This window comes from Lithobates pipiens, unplaced genomic scaffold, assembly GCF_037356315.1.
Source record: "Lithobates pipiens isolate NorthernLeopardFrog02 unplaced genomic scaffold, aLitPip1_a1.2 Scaffold_8, whole genome shotgun sequence".
Taxonomy (NCBI): Eukaryota; Metazoa; Chordata; class Amphibia; order Anura; family Ranidae; genus Lithobates; species Lithobates pipiens.
Window position 1 is genome coordinate 652,249,483 of NW_027507903.1, and position 17,035 is coordinate 652,266,517.

Here is a 17,035-nt window from a genome sequence, read left to right on the forward strand (position 1 = left end):
TTGCTGCATCCATATGCTGGCATAAACTCCAAAGCCACGAGACACATGCACTCATGCTCATCTCACTCCTATCTTGTGTTCCTCACCCTCCTCCTTCTCCTAGTCTCGGGTGACATTTCTCCTAATCCTGGGCCGCCACTCTCAAACTGCAAGCCACATCTTCAAAACCCCTCCCCCTCTGGCAACCACCGCAATCCACTTAATTTAGTTTCTATCCCCCTGCTTCCTCAAAGCAGCCCCCCTATCTCATGCACCCTTTGGAATGCCCGCTCCATCTGTAACAAGCTAACATCTGTACATGACCTCTTCATCTCTCATAGCTTCAACATACTTGCCATAACTGAAACCTGGCTTCAAAATTTGGACTCAGCTTCTCCTGCTGCCCTCTCCCATGGTGGTCTCCACTGGACTCACTCCCCCAGACCCAATGGACAGAAAGGAGGTGGAGTTGGATTGTTCCTATCCCCACAATACACCTTCCAAGTCCATCCCATCCCTCCCTCTCTTTCCCTCTCTTCTTTCGAGATGCACTGTATTCGCCTGTTTTCTCCTATTTCTCTGAGAATTGCAGCAATTTATCGGCCTCCTGGACCGGTGTCACGCTTTCTTGATGACGTTGCTGCCTGGCTACCCTACTTTCTCTCCTCGCCACCTTAAGCCTTCTCTTCTCTATTCTGCTACTGACCACCTATATTATATAATCTCTCCCCTGTCCTGTCCTGACCTTGCCATCTCTGTCTACAACAGTTCACTCTCTTCATCACTAGATGCACTTGCTCCTCTAACCACACGCAGAATCAGGCCCCGACCATTACAACCCTGGCAAACTGACAACACTAGAAATCTCAAGAGACGTTGCCGTGCTCTTGAACGGCTGTGGCGTAAAACCAAATGCCTCCAAGACTTCACCATATATAAATCTGCCCTTCTAAAATACAATTCCTGCCTCCATGCTGCCAAACAAGCCTACTTTGTATCTCTTATTAATACTTTGTCATCCAATCCTCATCGGCTCTTCTCAACTTTTAACTCTCTGCTTCGTCCCCCACCCCCTCTACCCACCAACTCACTCACTGCCCAAGAGATTGCCAATCACTTCAAAGACAAGATTGATGCAATTCGCGAGGACACCTCCGCTGTGCGTACATCTTCCCCACCCAACATACCTGGCCCAATAGCATATTCAACACTCTCCTCTTTTGAATTGACTACTACTGAAGAGGTTGCAAAACTTTTCTCAGATGCTCACCTAACCAATTGTCCCTTGGACCCTGTTCCCTCACAACTATTAAGGTCACCCTCTAATTCTATCCTATGCTCCCTCACTCACATCTACAATCTCTCCCTCTCAAGTGGCACCTTCCCCTCCCCTCTAAAACATGCGCAGATCACCCCCATACTTAAAAAACCCTCTCTGGACCCCACCAACCTGAATAACTTAAGACCTATCTCATTGCTCCCATTCACCTCTAAACTTCTAGAACACTTAGTCTACAACCGCCTTAGCTCCTACCTCAGTGAAAATAACCTTCTTGACCCATTACAGTCTGGCTTTCGCTCTCAGCACTCCACAGAAACTGCCTTACTAAAACTCACTAACGATCTACTAACTGCTAAAACCAACAGCCAGTACTCCATACTCCTACTACTTGACCTCTCTGCTGCCTTTGATACTGTTGACCACCCGCTCCTCCTCAATAAACTACATTCCCTTGGCCTCCGAGATTCTGCGCTTTCCTGGTTCTCTGCCTATCTATCACAGCGCTCCTTCAGTGTCACCTACAACTCTGTATCCTCCTCTCCATTGCCCCTTTCTGTGGGGGTCCCCCAAGGCTCTGTTCTTGGACCCCTTCTCTTCTCTATTTATACATCCTCCCTTGGTCACCTGATAACCGCCCACGGCTTCCAATACCACTTATACGCCGATGACACCCAAATCTATCTGTCTACTCCTCACCTCACTCCTTCAGTCTCCTCTCGCATTACTAACCTGCTAACTGACATATCAGCGTGGATGTCACACCATTTCCTTAAACTAAACCTCTCTAAAACTGAGCTATTAATAATCCCCCCCTGCACATGCCCCCCTCCATGACTTTTCCATCAAAATCAACAATGCAACCATCAGGCCCTCCCCTCACGCCAGGGTACTAGGTGTAACCCTAGACTCTGACTTGTCATTTCAGCCCCAAGTCCAATTGTTGTCAAAAGTTTGTAGATTTCACCTCCGTAACATCTCTAAAATTCGCCCCTTTTTAACAATTAAAACTACCAAGATCCTCATTCAATCCCTTGTTATCTCTCGCCTTGACTATTGCAACTCCCTTCTCATTGGCCTGCCTCTCCATAGGCTATCTCCTCTTCAGTCTATCATGAATGCTGCTGCCAGACTTATCCACCTTACCAACCGCTCAGTGTCTGCCAACCCTCTCCTCCAATCCCTACACTGGCTCCCAATCACCCAGCAAATTAAATTCAAAATACTAACCACCACATACAAAGCCATTCACAACTCTGCCCCGAGCTACATCACCAATCTTGTCTCCAAATATCACCCAAACCATCCCCTCCGTTCTTCTCAAGACCTCCTACTCTCAAGCTCTCTTGTCTCCTCCTCCCACACTCGTCTCCAGGACTTCTCCAGAGCCTCTCCAATCCTCTGGAACTCGCTACCTCCACCGGTCTGGCTATCCTCTACTCTTGCTACCTTCAGACGATCCCTGAAAACTCATCTATTCAGGGAAGCCTATCATGTCTCAAACTAATCTCCTACCACTTCCATAAACTCATTCCCAACAATTATAAACTTCTGTACCACCTGCCCCACCCTTTTAGATTGTAAGCTCTTCTGAGCAGGGTCCTCTTAATCCTCTTGTATTTAATTGTATTGTAACTGTATTGTCTCCCTTTTATATTGTAAAGCGCTGCGTAAATTGCTGGCGCTATATAAATCCTGAATAATAATAATAATAATACCTGAAATGGTCTAAAAGCAGATCAGCTGTAGTTTTTTCTAAACGTGGTGGTATCAGCATAAACAGCCCTGGCCCTGGCTGTTTATGCTGATACCACCACGTTTAGAATATCCCCCAGCACGGGTGCATATTTGTTCTTAATTTAACCGGTTTTTATTTATTTATTTTTTATTTGTTATAACCTGGCCATTTTGGGTCATACCTCTGGTCTGCTGTATATATTTTTTAATCTAATAAATTTGTTGATTGTTTAACGGTACGTTCACGATCGGAGTCCACTTTTATTTCCCCTTCCCTTCGCTCGTGGCCGGGCGGCCCCAGCGTCTTGTCTTACTACAGGTTTGTTCACTGAAGAACCTTCGTATATGATAGCCTACCGGAGAGCTCTGAAAAACTCCGGAAATTAACAGTGATTGGATGGACACCCTGCCTATCTGCTTCGTGTCGACTGAGAGGAAAGCAGGATGATCGGCTGGTTCCAGGATCTTTCAGCACGCAACGGTAACCTTCGCCCTCAGCGGCGTGTGAGAGCGGAGTACGCATCTGTGATCCCTGCAGAGGGTTTGTCTGCCAGCGCTAACGACTCCGTTGGTCTGGAGTCCATCCATTGCGGTAAGAGTGCAACTTTTTTCCGGTATGGAAGTGATACTGGCAAAACCAGGAAGGTCTCATCAAACTTTTGAGAAGGACTGAATTCCCTGTTCTGTATAATTTGGGGACTTAAGTCATATCCAGGAATTTTTTTCACATAAGGACTTTTTTAATTAAATTTCTTACATTGTGTATTTTTTTTCTGATTCATGTTTTATATATAATCTATATTGGATTTCATTATTTTTTACACTATAGATTTCACGTATATTCAGCGCAACTTTACACATAATTTTTTCTGATTTGATCCATAATTGATATTTGATGGTTTTTATTTGCAGCTTTTAGGTTTTGCCCCAAGCGCGGTATTTTTGTTTGTTTTTTTTGTGTATTTTATTCTATTAAATTCTATTTTTTCTATTCTGTTCTAATCTTTTCTATTTGAATTAGAAATTTTGGAAGATGGTTAGTTACTTACTTATATACATCTGTCACATCAACTTCTCAATTTTGGGATCCGTACCTCAGGGTCACTTGGTGCTAGAAACCCCAAAATTTGGAGATGTATGGAAGCTCCTACGTCCAGCTGAACTGCTGGCAACGGAAGAAAGCGCTCCTGGCCTCTGCCCACAACAGAGGACAGATTTCCTGTAAGGGTGGAGGGGACTTCACTCTCCACCTGTATACCCCAGAGATTCTGGACAGTAGGCCCAGATGCCCAACAGCATGACGGACTGAGCGCAACCACCCTGTCTTCTCTCCTGCGGCTAAAGGGACTCCAGGGGGCAGGACTGGTCCGCACTTTCCCCCAGCAGGGAGTATGTTCTATGAGAGAGGCAGAGGTTGGCTGGGTGAGTGGTGCTCTGTTTGGAACAATTTGTTTGGGGTACTGTGTGGGTACAGAAATCAGAGGACTGGAACTATGAACTAACTTTGGAGTCAACCCGTCTGGGGTCTCCTCCTGTGTTAGTCTTCTGTCGAAAGGGGAGAGATGTGACGGGAGGGCACATGGAACTCAGAATCCCTTGGAAAAGTTGGGAAACCCATGTTTCAGCTCCCCATACAACTCTTATGTCTAAGTCACCCTGTGCCTTCCTGGTACAGGGTGAGTGAGAAAATATATTCTAAAGCCCCGTACACACGAGAGGACTTATGTCCGACAGACTTCCGAAGGAGTTCTGCCGGAGTTCTGCCGGAGTTCCGACAGAGTTCTGACGGACTTTTCGACTGAGCGGACTTGGCCACACACAATCACACTAAACTCCAACGGATTCGAACGTGATGACGTACGACTGGACTCGAATAAGGAAGTTCATAGCCAGTAGCCAATAGCTGCCCTAGCGTCGGTTTTAGTCCGTCGGAATAGCATACACACGAGCAAATTTTTCGAAGGGACCGGGTCCGGCGGAGTTCCGTCGGAAAAATTTGAAGCATGTTCCATATTCTAAAGTCCGTCAGACTTTGGCGAATCAAAAGTCCATTGCAGCCCACACACGATCGAATAGTCTGACGGAATCAGTCCGTCGGACTTTGGATGTTGAAAAGTCCGCTCGTGTGTACGCGGCATAAGACTATTCTTAGGCTGTTAATTCTGAATACACAATCCTTGAAAGAGCTGATTACATTGACCTCCGGAGATGGACTGTCTGGTCACCTAGGCTGCCTTAAAGTGGTTGTAAACCCTTACAAACCACTTTGACCTACAGGTAAGCCTAGATTAAGGCTTACCTGTAGGTCCAAGCAATATCTCCTAAACCAATATGGTTTAGGAGATATTTGCCCGAAAACGGGCACCGCTGTCTACGGCGCATGCGCCGTAGACAGCGGCGCGCAGGCGCACTGAGCGCGGCATTTCCAAGAATGGAGCTGCCGCGCGTGTCGACTCCCGTGCGCATGCGCGGGAGTGACGTCATCGCGGCTTCGCCGAATGACAGCGGCGGAGCTGCGAGACCCCACCAACAAGATGGATGCGGCGGACTACAGGGGACAGCGGTGACTTCGCTGGCTCCTGTGTCAGGTAAGTGACACATAATGGGCTACTATGCGATGCATAGTAGTCCATTATGCTTTGCCTTTGAAGGGAATGAAAGAGGAAGTAAACTCATCAGGGTTTACTTCCTCTTTAAGTGCTAGAGTAATTAACATGTTAATTGTGTAATTGTATTTTAAGTAATATAGGGGAGGGGGGGGGTATCCATGAGCAGCCCTACCTCGTTATCTGCCCCTTGTGTAAAATGTGTATAAAAGTCTGGATTCTGTCCAATAAAAAGTTTAAGATTCTGAAAGCTATTTTCGGCTAGACTTGTATTCAATGCAGCTATGAGAATATCTCTCTCTGATAGTCAGATTGGAGGAAGCGGGATGTACATGTCGGAAGCACTCAATCGGAGTGTGGGATCGGATCCGTCAGTCATCACGCCTGTCTTATACACTAGGAGAGCCGCTGCTATACTGTTATGAAGGAGAGGAGGTTGGCGGCCATTCTGTGCATTCTTACATGGATATATTGTGATTCTATGTGAGGATATATTACATGTTATTATTAATAAACTATTAATGACCAGAGTATCCCAGATATTGTGACACATACAAATAAAACAGATCTGGTAACAAGTCACCAAGCGGGTATTATCCTCAGACCGGGAAATCTGTCCTCCAGGGGGCAGGAGAGCGATAGTGAGTATGATGACATGGCGGCTGGTTTTCATTCTATAGAATTATTGTAATATATCCGAAATCCACATATCAGAGGAGATCAAGATCATTTCCTCTACATCACTTCCCCTTTAGGCTCCTCCCACTAGAAGAACAACCCCTCCCCCGGACATTTCTCCAGCATTCTTATAGTGTTTTCAGAGCTTCATAAACACAGTGAAGACACATGATAAATGTCATAGAAGTGTTACTGAGCATTGCTTCCTTCTACATAATCATCAGACGTGTGAGCGAGTCTTAAGGGGGTCTATTCCATCCTATTTCCTGCTTGTTAGGAATATGGATGGTCATTCCATATGTACAGAGCCTGGTCACTGTTCTACTATAAGGGGAACCCCAAATCCCATGGATGAGATTACAAAGAGAAAGATTCCCTCAAAGAGAGGAGAAGACATGAGAAGAGGGCAGGTGATGGAAGATTCTACATGGGTGAGGATGGAGGACACCCAGAGATAGAAGGAGACCCTGAGAGACGGGAACAATCACAAGACGTCACATTTCCCCATCACGGCACATCACACATTTCTCTTACCGTAATTCCTGAATTTCACTCTCCGGGTTCATCAGAAAGGAAAGAGAATCAGACTTCATGTTATATCCTGAAGAGGAGGAACCTTCTTCTTCTGCTTCCTCTCCCGGACAATCTTTACTGGAAATAGTACAACCCCAAAATCTAAAAGCCAATAATGAGATAATAATTAGCACCAAGAATGTATGACCTCTGACACCAAGAATAACAATGTAACCCCCAACATTTCCCTTCCACATGGCTGCCTTCCATCTGGCTCTACAGCCTCATACTGGACCTGATGAAGACTTCTCATTGGTGGCTATGAGTGGTCTTTGAAGTCACACTCCAGACAAAACTTAAAGGAGGCCCCTGATATGTATACGGGGTCTCTAGCCTTCCAACACAGGGGTCTCCATTCAGCTTCTGGGAAATCCTGGAACACCACTTTGGTTCCAGATATAAAATGCAGTCCAGACATTCTCATCTCCGCCCACTTCTGTAGACAATTGGCCCCTCCAATGTTGGAATAATGATGTCACACCCCTGACATTATTTCCCTCCCCCAGATCTCTGAACACGAAGCTTTCCCTCCAAATGTTCTGTGTGATAAATGGTATAATTGGGGGCAGGGAAAGGGTTAATCTGATATAAATGATGTGATTGTTACCAGAAGTTGTGTAGAAGGTGATATGTGGGAACCACCATTTAGCTCTGGTTCACACAGCACAACATGAAAGTCGCAGCCACTTCCAGCTTGACTTTGCTCTACAACTTCCCGGCGACCAGGTGCGACTTCAAAGTGACTTTACTGAGAAGCATTCCAATGTGACTTTGATGGATCCGTGTTTATACAAAACACGCGTCTGATAACCGTGATTGGGGCGTCATTAACAATCAGGCTGCATTTACATCTGCATGATTCTGAATGCACATCAACCAAACAGAAATTGTGTGCTTTGCCACACGTTTCAGAAATGCTCTGCGACCGTGTGTCACGCTTGTACTACGAAAATGGCAAGGCGAGCACGATGCATGTTTCCAAAACGTGTGGCAATGCATGCATTTTCCTGCAGGTTGCTGGGCATTCAGAAACCTTCAGACGCCAACGAATGGTATAGGAAGTGCAACGTGTGTTGTCAGACATCTTAAAAATGCACTGCAAAGCATGCATTTTCTTACGGGTTGGCGTGCGTTCAGAAACATGAAGATGCAGATGAATGGTAACACAAGTGTGATGTGCATTGTCACACAAACACGCAGAGACACATGTGTTTTCTTGCGGGTTGCTGTCAGTTGTAAATATGTTTCCATTCATTCACATCTGTACATTTCCAACTGCACAGCAACCTACAAGAAAATCCATGCTATGCTGTGTGTTTCATAAATGTGCGACACACTTGTGTTTATTATTCATTTGCACATTTTGGAATGCATGGCAGACCACAAGAATACATGCGCTTTGCTGTATGTTTCAAAAACGCACAGCAAGGAGCATTGCTTTTGTGTTACCATTCATTTACATCTGCCCATGTGTGCTGTGCATTGCTGTGCATTTTTTAGATGTATGACAAAGCGCACATCTTCTGAGTGGGTCGCCTCGTATTTGGAAACACGCAGATATGAATGTCGGCTAATTGTTAATGACACCCCAATCACAGTTATCAGTCGCATGTTTTGCTGCCAAGATGCATGACACTCCATGACTGAGAAGATTCTTGAGCTACTTTGGCGTGTTTGTTGCATGTCGGGCAGAACATTCCAGTGAATGGGCTCCCTATACACAATGTGTGATTACACATGAAAAATACACAAATAATAGGAGGGGGAGTGTGCATTTCCGCTACGCTCAGGTGTGACTGGGATGTGTTGGGAGGAAGATTTTAGGCAGCAAGGATGACCAGGGAGGAGAGGTGAGGGGTAAAGAAGCCTCAGAAGTCACAGCAAAGTCTTAAAGATTCAGACAAATGTGCGACTTTCTGGTGATTTTACATTGAAGTCTATGGGAGTCGTGCAGCACAAGAATCACCCAAAAGTAGTGCAGGAAGTATTTACTTTTGTGGCAGTGACTCAAATCTCAGCAATTAAAACAACACCCAATAAAATCTTTGTGTTTTCACCTGACCTGCGACTTTACATGTCATTAGAATGTCGCTGGAAAATTGCTGTAGTGTGAAGCAAGGCTTAGGGCTGAGGAAAGTGTGAGTTCCCAGGACTTCTAACAAGTGTGGTAGATGGAGAACATGTCTGATAATCACCGTTATACTGTATGCAGGTTCCTGCCCATTCTCTGAATTCAGTTAGGATATCCTCACACTCACTTACCTGACCTCCTGACTCCTGTGTAGGAATGGAGATAGAAGTTTCCCGCACTCTGGATCCATAGTGAGAGATACAAAATGTAAAGACTGAAAACTTTCTCTCTTCAAAGTCTTCAAGCAATAGTTCAGCTGCTTGGAATAATTCCTGTTCATCCACAAGTTATCAATATATGAGCCGTACAGAGACAAATTTGTACAACCAGACATGACTCTCCTAATGAAGTCCTCATCCTGAGTCTCATACAGACAGAAGATGGTCTGAGTACAGAAAGTCTGACGATTGTCCTTCATGGCCCATTCCATGATTGCAGGTTTAGCTCGGAGTGAGATGGAGATTCCTGTGACCTCTGAGAATGTCTTCACCTGATTTTCATTTAAGAGACCAAACAGGAATTGTACAGATAATGCTAAATGTGAGTAATCTGATCTGAAGTCATCAAGTGATTTCCCTTTACAGATCTCCGGGAGGGAAGTACCTTCCATAGACCCAGACCCATCATCCATCCCATAATAGAGAGCAGCAAGGAACTCCTGTACACTCAGGTGGATGAAGCTGTAGCAGGTCTGGCTGCGGACGTCCCAATGAAAGATGTTCTCATTCAGAAATACAGACTCCACCTCATCCAGAGAAAGTCCATGTCTTTCTAGATCTTTCTTCTCAAATATGATTTGTTGGTTCAGAACTCCCTGATTGGCCAGAGCACACAGCTTCTTCAGACAGGTTTGTTTCCGGTGTACAGACTGCTCCTTCTTGCTGTGATGGGTTAGTAAAACCTCCAGGTAGAGAAGGTAAATTGAAGTCGTTGTACGACACTGAATTACATCCAAATCTTTTCTTATTTCTTGTCTCATTACAGTGCAGACAATCCAGCATGTGATGGGGATGGCACACATGGTGTACACAACTTCATTGTCTTTTATTATACTGAGAACCTTGTCTGCATCTTCTTTATTTCCAAAGAATTTATGGACATATTCCTCTCGATCGTCCCTTGTAAATCCCTGGATTTCCACATTGCGATAATCATTGATGAATGTGTTAAGTTTCTCCATGGCCAGTGACCTTGTGGTGATGATCAGAGAAGATTCTGGGAGAACCTGTCCCCTGAGCAAGCTTTGGAGAATTATTTCTTTGTGGGTTTCCATAGAAATGTCAAGACAACCCTCAGATTTCTCCTCCAGAGTCCACCTCAGTTCATCAAACCCATCAACTATGGTGAGAAGTTTTCTCTGACTTCCAGGATCCTTCAGAACATACACCAGGTCATCTGAACTCAGTCTGCAGGCTAAGGATAAAAGCCCCACAAGACTTATGTTTTCAGGGATGGTGTTGATTTCTCTACAGCTCAGATAAAACACAAAATCAAACTTGTTTTGGTAGAGATCCCCAGAGGCCCAGTCCAGCATGATCTTCTTGGAGGTCATTGTTTTCCCAATCCCAGCAGGTCCTTGTAACACCACAATCTCAGGGATAAACTCATATTTATCAGGGTCAAAGAGAGCCTGGATTGTGGTTGGGGATCTTTTCTCTATGATCTGTAGATGTCTTCTGCCTGAACTCCTTATTTCTTCTTCTTTTCCCTCTTTATTCTGGGGTCCGTTTATCATCAATAAATTGGTGAATCTTTCCTGTAGATGAACAGCCTCCCCCATACAGGAATTATATTCTTTAATCCTCTGAAATTTCTCTTTCTCTTTGTGTTCTTTACTGAAGTCTTTATGAGAGAAAAGAGAATAATTTATTCCTCATACACACATGAAATAGTATTTATAAGACAGAGTTGGAAATATTGTATTCTAACCATAAACCCGAAGAATGGAACCCTAAAAGAAGATATCCCATGAAATACAGGATGATTATGGAAAACTATGGATACATCATCCAGATCAGAGGAGTAACTAGAACATTCAGGGCTCCTGTGCAAGAAGCCATGAAGGGTCCCTCTGACTACTGATGCCCTTTCCCCTGGTCCCAAGGCCCTCCCCTCCAAGACTGGGGCTCTTCCCTCTGAGGCAGGGGCCCTTTCCATGTGTTCCGGTCATGGGGTTCTTTAAAAGCCCTGGTTCAGACTGCTGCGACTTATCATGTGACTTGCAACACAAAGTCACATGACAAGTAAAAACACATTATTTTCAATGGGTGCTGTCCTAATCAATGCACCTCAAGTCACAGCAACAAAGAAAAAGGTTCCTGCAATACTTCTCTATGTCTTTGGTGCAATTTGAGTAGCATAGACTACAATGTTAAATCACAAAATCGAAAACAAGTCACAAGGAAATTGCAAGAATTTGCACTACTTTGGAATCACAGCAGTGTGACCTGAGCTCATGTTCTGCAGTGGGCCCCTTTCCTGCCATGTTGGGCCCCCTACAGTGGCAAAATGCCAGGGCAACCTTTGGGACCCTGGTAGTTCCACCACTGATCCAGATTACAATAAAACAAAATGTTCATCCCACAGAGATTTCATATGAAAGGTGAATGTCCTACTAACCTGATAATCTGTTGTCATGTGTCGTCTTCTTCAGTTTGGCTGGAAATAAGATTAGGGAAGTGATTAGTCCTGATAAACCTCTGAAATGTATAAAATAATAACTAAGAGAGTTATTAGTGTAGCAGATCCTCCCAGACACCATCATCCCACCAACCCTCTGTAGATTGGAGTCTCTCCTCCTCCAGGTGATGGGGAGAGTCTTTGTCTGCCTGGTAACATCTCAGTACATTACAGTGACATGTGACCATGGTGGGGGGACCAGAAAAGCCCCCAATTCTCTATGCAGGGATTACAGGCACACACCTAGAATCTGGAGCCTTGACTCCTCTTTCCGATGAAGGTTCAGGTGGATGCATGGGGCACAAGGCTCAGAACCCCGAGCAACAATCATGAGGGTCTCCTAGGAATACAGCTATAAATATGAAGGTTCTGTATAATAGACAAGTGGCTGTGATTGTATTGCTCTGCTCGGCATGCTGAGTGATGTCATTGTGTTATGGTGACTGACTGCCGGCATCCTGGAGAAGTTTTACTCTGCTTCCCTCTTAGATTGTTCCTGAACTCTGTAGCCTTTTCCATCATCCACAATTTTATACCCAAATGTATTTTATTCTGTAAACTCCCTCAGTAAAGATTGTTTAACCCCTCAGTGACTGAGGGGAAAACAAATTGTAATGCCTGAACACAATTTTACAACTGTGACCTGTGTTAGTAAATCTGTACATATCATCCCAACTACATTGTGTATCCAGGAGGATTATACCTTATTCATTTCAGGACAAATTGAGCTTCTTCTGGTAACACTGGCACTAACACTGTTAGTTGTGGTTTGTACCCGTAGTACAGCCTAAAACACATTGCAGACATTCTGCTTTATCTTACCTAAAAAAATTGACATACTAATTTAGAAAATGTTTAACCACTTCCTGACCGGCTCACACTGATATATGTCGGCACTTTGAAGAGGGATATCGTTGTTATGACAGCAGCTAACTACCATAACCCCGGTATCCTCGTCAGTGAGCGGTCTGGTTTCAGATTAAAGTGGTCTCTGCGGCAGATTCACCGCACAATCCCTTTTATCGGTGGCGGGGCCCCCTCCCGCTGCTCTCCGGTGCCCTCCGGTGCTTACCAGAGCCATTGTAGCGGCGGAGGAGATTGCGTCCACTCCCATGTGTGGTATGGAGGTGAATGAGGGGAAGATACCCACCCGTCTCCATACTATCGCAGGGTGGAAGCCACATCAAAACATCATTTTTGTGTAAATATGAGATGTGAGGTCTTTTTGATTCCAGACCTCATATTTAAGAGGTCCTGTCCTGCTTTTTTCTATTACAAAGGATGTTTACATTCCTTGTAATAGGAATAAAAGTGACACCATTTTTTTTAAAAGAACAGTGTTAAAAAAAAGGTAAAATAAATAAGAAAAAATGTAAACGCGCCCCGTCCCTCCGAGGTCACGTGCAGAACTAAACGCATACTTGAGCAGCGTCCGCATATGAAAAAGGGGTTCAAACCACACATGTGAGGTATCGACGCGATCGGTAGAGTGAGATCAATAATTCTAGCCCTAGATCTCCTCTGTAGCTCAAAACATGAAACCTGTAGAATTTATTAAACATCACCTATGGAGATTTTTAAGGGTAAAAGTTTGTCGTCATTCCATGAGCGGGCACATCTTTTACATGTTGGGTATCAATTTACTCGCCATAACATTATCTTTCACAATATAAAAAAATTGTTCTAACTTTACTTTTATTTTAAAAAAGTGTATATTTATTTAAAAAAATGTACTTGTAAGAAAATACAGTGTGACAGAAAGTATTGCACGACCGCCATTTTATTCTCTAGGGTGTTAGAAAAAAATATATAATGTCTAAATAATTTTCGAGCAAAAAATGTTTTTAACTTGTAAACTCCAAATCTCAGAAAGAGGCTCGATCCTTAAGTTGTTAAAAATAAAAATACCCAAAATACACTAACCCTGATACTTGACCCTAAAACTAAATCTGGCACTGACCCGGATCAAACCTTGATCTAGCAATTTTTTTTCTTAGAACACAATGTATGATATAATATATCCTGTATGTATACAATGTATTACATTGTATATATACAGGATATATTATGTATTACATTGTATACATACAGGATATATTATATAATACATTGGATACATACAGGATATATTATATAATATATCCTGTATGTATACAATGTATTATATAATAGATCCTGTATGTATACAATGTATCTTTCTCTCCATTTGGAAAAGAAAGAAAACACAGGGGTGAGCTGCACAGACACTGATTACTATGATTGCCAGAGGATATCACAGCGATCATGTGACAGGGAACTGGGAGTCCCAGATTCTGATCATTAGTATGATCCCCGGGGATCTTGGTGGGATCCTAGTCTCTGTGTAGCGCCCTCCCAGCACAAAGGGAGGTACCCAGATATGTGGCCCCCAGCATAAAGACACTTTTTGTGAGGCCCCATAAGTGCGTACTGTCAGTGGGAAGGGGATCATCCAGTTGAAATCTCCTGATTGGTCACTGGCTTTCCCTGGATGACATTCCTAGTTCTTCCTCACACAGATTTTTATCAGGAATTTGTAGGAAATGGTGATTATAGATGGGAACTCACCATGTTGTGCTCTCCTCTCCTGGAGGTCATTTGCGGGTCCCCTCAGACCGATCAGTGTAAAGACATGAATGGTGACATCCAGAGCCTCTTCTTCTCCATATGTGTCTATCAGGATGTCCTTGGTGGTGTTCCAGTCTGCATTTTCTAGTCTTCCTCGGGGGATGGGCTGTTTATCGCCATAGGAAAAATCTGACAATTTGTTCCTAAATCTCTTGAAGTCACATTTTATCAGATCCTCCAGAGAATATATGAGAAGATCCCCGGGGGTTTGTTTCCTCTTTCCCAGGACACCAGGAGCCGACCCTGCAGAGAGGACAATCATTAACCATAAGGCATCATGTACACAGACGTTTTAAAAAATGGGCTGTAAAGCTAGTAACAAGACCTGGGGAAAAAGCAGCGTTAAAACCGCAATTTTATTAGTGTTTTGATTTGGCGTCAATTCGCGCTTAACTTTTTTAAGCGTTAACGCTAAGGCGCGTTTTTAAAAAAATCCCTCTCTCAAATTACCCACATAAACATTTTTAAAGCTTAAAAACGCTGATGCTAAAAAAAAGTCGGTATAGCGTTATTGCACATTTTTGAGCGTTTTTGTGCTTTTTTTCGGCATCAGCATCAAAACTGCTCTAACGCTGGAGCCTCTGAAGGCGCTGGTCCTTGTTTTGTTTTTTGGAGCTTAAAAACGGCATGGTGTGTATAAGCCCATTGAATAACGTGGAGTTGCCTTCTTAAGCAGCAAAAAAGCTCAAAAAAGCTGCTGTAAAAACGTCTGTGTGTATGAGGTCTTAACATTCCTCCTGATTGGAGGATTTTTGACACATGACAGCAGATAAGTCTGTACTGGCAGCCAGCAATGCTATAAAGAGCATATAGAAGGAAAGGAAATTATCCCCCAATATGTCTATATGTACATTATCCTATGGAGGGATTGGGTTCCCTGTGGTAATCTCATATGATTGCCTCCATAGTGGTAAGTTACCTCTCAGATGGATGAATATTGGGTGCAAACACCTAGGGGGGCTATTTATATAAAATCAATCATCTTTGTGAATTATCCCTATAATGTGTCTAATATGTTTATTTCCTGTGATCATCAGCTCCATCTAGTGGTCATAATGCCATATGTTACTGGTTGAGGCATTTTAAGAAAATAATGTATGATACTGATGATCATAGGAAGTAAACCTATTAGACAAATTACGGTGATTATTAGTGATGACTGTACAAATGACACAAATTCATAGTAATTATTTTATATACAGACCTCCTAATGTAGATGTAGGGATGATCATTTTAAACATCATGTTTATTGATTGTTTCATAGTAAACTAGAAAAAAATATATAAAACCTTTAAACCCCCCCCCCCCCCCCCCGAATAATGATGTGTCTGATATTTGTGAACTAAGAACTCTGATTTCCTCCAAATCTCCCAGTAATATGTGTCATGTGACACGGGGCTGTTTTCTCCTTAGGATTATAGACAAAGGATTCCCCGACCACTGCACAAATAGCCATAAAATTTGGGGTCCTCCAGTCATTATGGATCACTGGACCATCTCAGAAAATCATTTCCATCAATGATAAATACAATCTGAAGACACAGGAATGTGATGGTGGAATTGATGAAAGCTCCTGAACTCTTCTAATGAGTGGACTGACCAGATGTCTACAGAAAATGTCCAGACAATGGAGACATAAAATGTCCTATCATCTAATTCCAATCTCTGGAGATGTGATATGGAGGAAAACATTGGAAAGGATTGTCAGGATCAGCAGTCATACCTTGTGAGGAGGATGATGGGGAGGAAGAGGACGCCATGACATCAGGAGATGACCAGAGATGACATCACCTGGAAGGAGCACAAACAATAATAAACTCATTTGTAATGCGATGAATGGAAACAATAATGAGGATTTGTCCCTTCTGTGGATAACAATTGGCTGACTGGTTGTCCAATTAGAAAGTATTAGAATTGGATGGATTTCTGTCATTTACATCCCATAACTATGAGGATCAATCAGAACCTTCTACCCGGCATTCATCTAGTTGGTATATCGGGGTCACAAAGGAATCCTACCTTGTTTAGGGCCACAATTTATACAGACTCCTATTTCTAGGTGTCACCTCCACAAATCTGTTCCATTCATAGCCAAGACTGGTACTAATCAGCACCAAAGTATCAGCCAGTAAGATGTCTACAGAGAGGTCAGGTGATAAAAAGGAGAAGGCCCCAAAATGGAAGCTGTGTGTGGTCAGCAGAGACCTCCATTCACTAATAAGATGCTTCAGAGAGGATTCTTCAGGAAGGTCGGAATTTATTCATCATAAAAAAACAGGTTTAAATAGGTTAAAACACAAACACATTGTGTGGCTCTTTAGTGGCCACTTTGTCATGGAAAGGTGTACAGGACACTTTAATGGGTGGGATCTGTGTGTGTCCTTCAGACTATACTGTACAGTATACTGATATGTCAGGTTTTTCTGATAATAAATGATAATTATTGATATGAATTCTGAAGGAGATATGAAGAATAACCTTCTGATGAACCACAGGTTACAAATGTTATAAAACTAAAGACTCTGAGAGTCGGCTGTGAAAGGAAAGTTTGCATACAGAGCAATTAGTTACAAGGACACATTTAATCCAGCAGACAATGTGTTATAATGGTCCTCACACAACACCGGTATAAAGAGGACTTATTTTTATATTCAATATTTTTACAAGTCCAGCAAAAGAAATACAAAAGAGTCCAGTAACAAAGTGTGACATAAGAACAAAGGGGCT

General features: G+C 43.3%; 1 protein-coding gene across 1 annotated transcript in view; it reads right to left on the reverse strand.

Moving 5' to 3' along the window:
- Positions 1-16,147, reverse strand: part of LOC143961712 (NACHT, LRR and PYD domains-containing protein 12-like) — a 145,251-nt gene extending 129,104 nt beyond the window's left edge. Inside the window, exons 1-5 of the mRNA XM_077471040.1 lie at positions 16,032-16,147; positions 14,249-14,551; positions 11,603-11,641; positions 9,115-10,825; positions 6,814-6,954 (exon numbers count right to left, since the gene is read on the reverse strand). Of these exons, the coding sequence (XP_077327166.1) occupies positions 6,814-6,954; positions 9,115-10,825; positions 11,603-11,641; positions 14,249-14,551; positions 16,032-16,068 (2,231 nt within the window). The 5' untranslated portion in view covers positions 16,069-16,147. The remainder of the gene's footprint in view (positions 1-6,813; positions 6,955-9,114; positions 10,826-11,602; positions 11,642-14,248; positions 14,552-16,031) is intronic.
- Between the last annotated feature and the right edge of the window lie 888 nt (positions 16,148-17,035).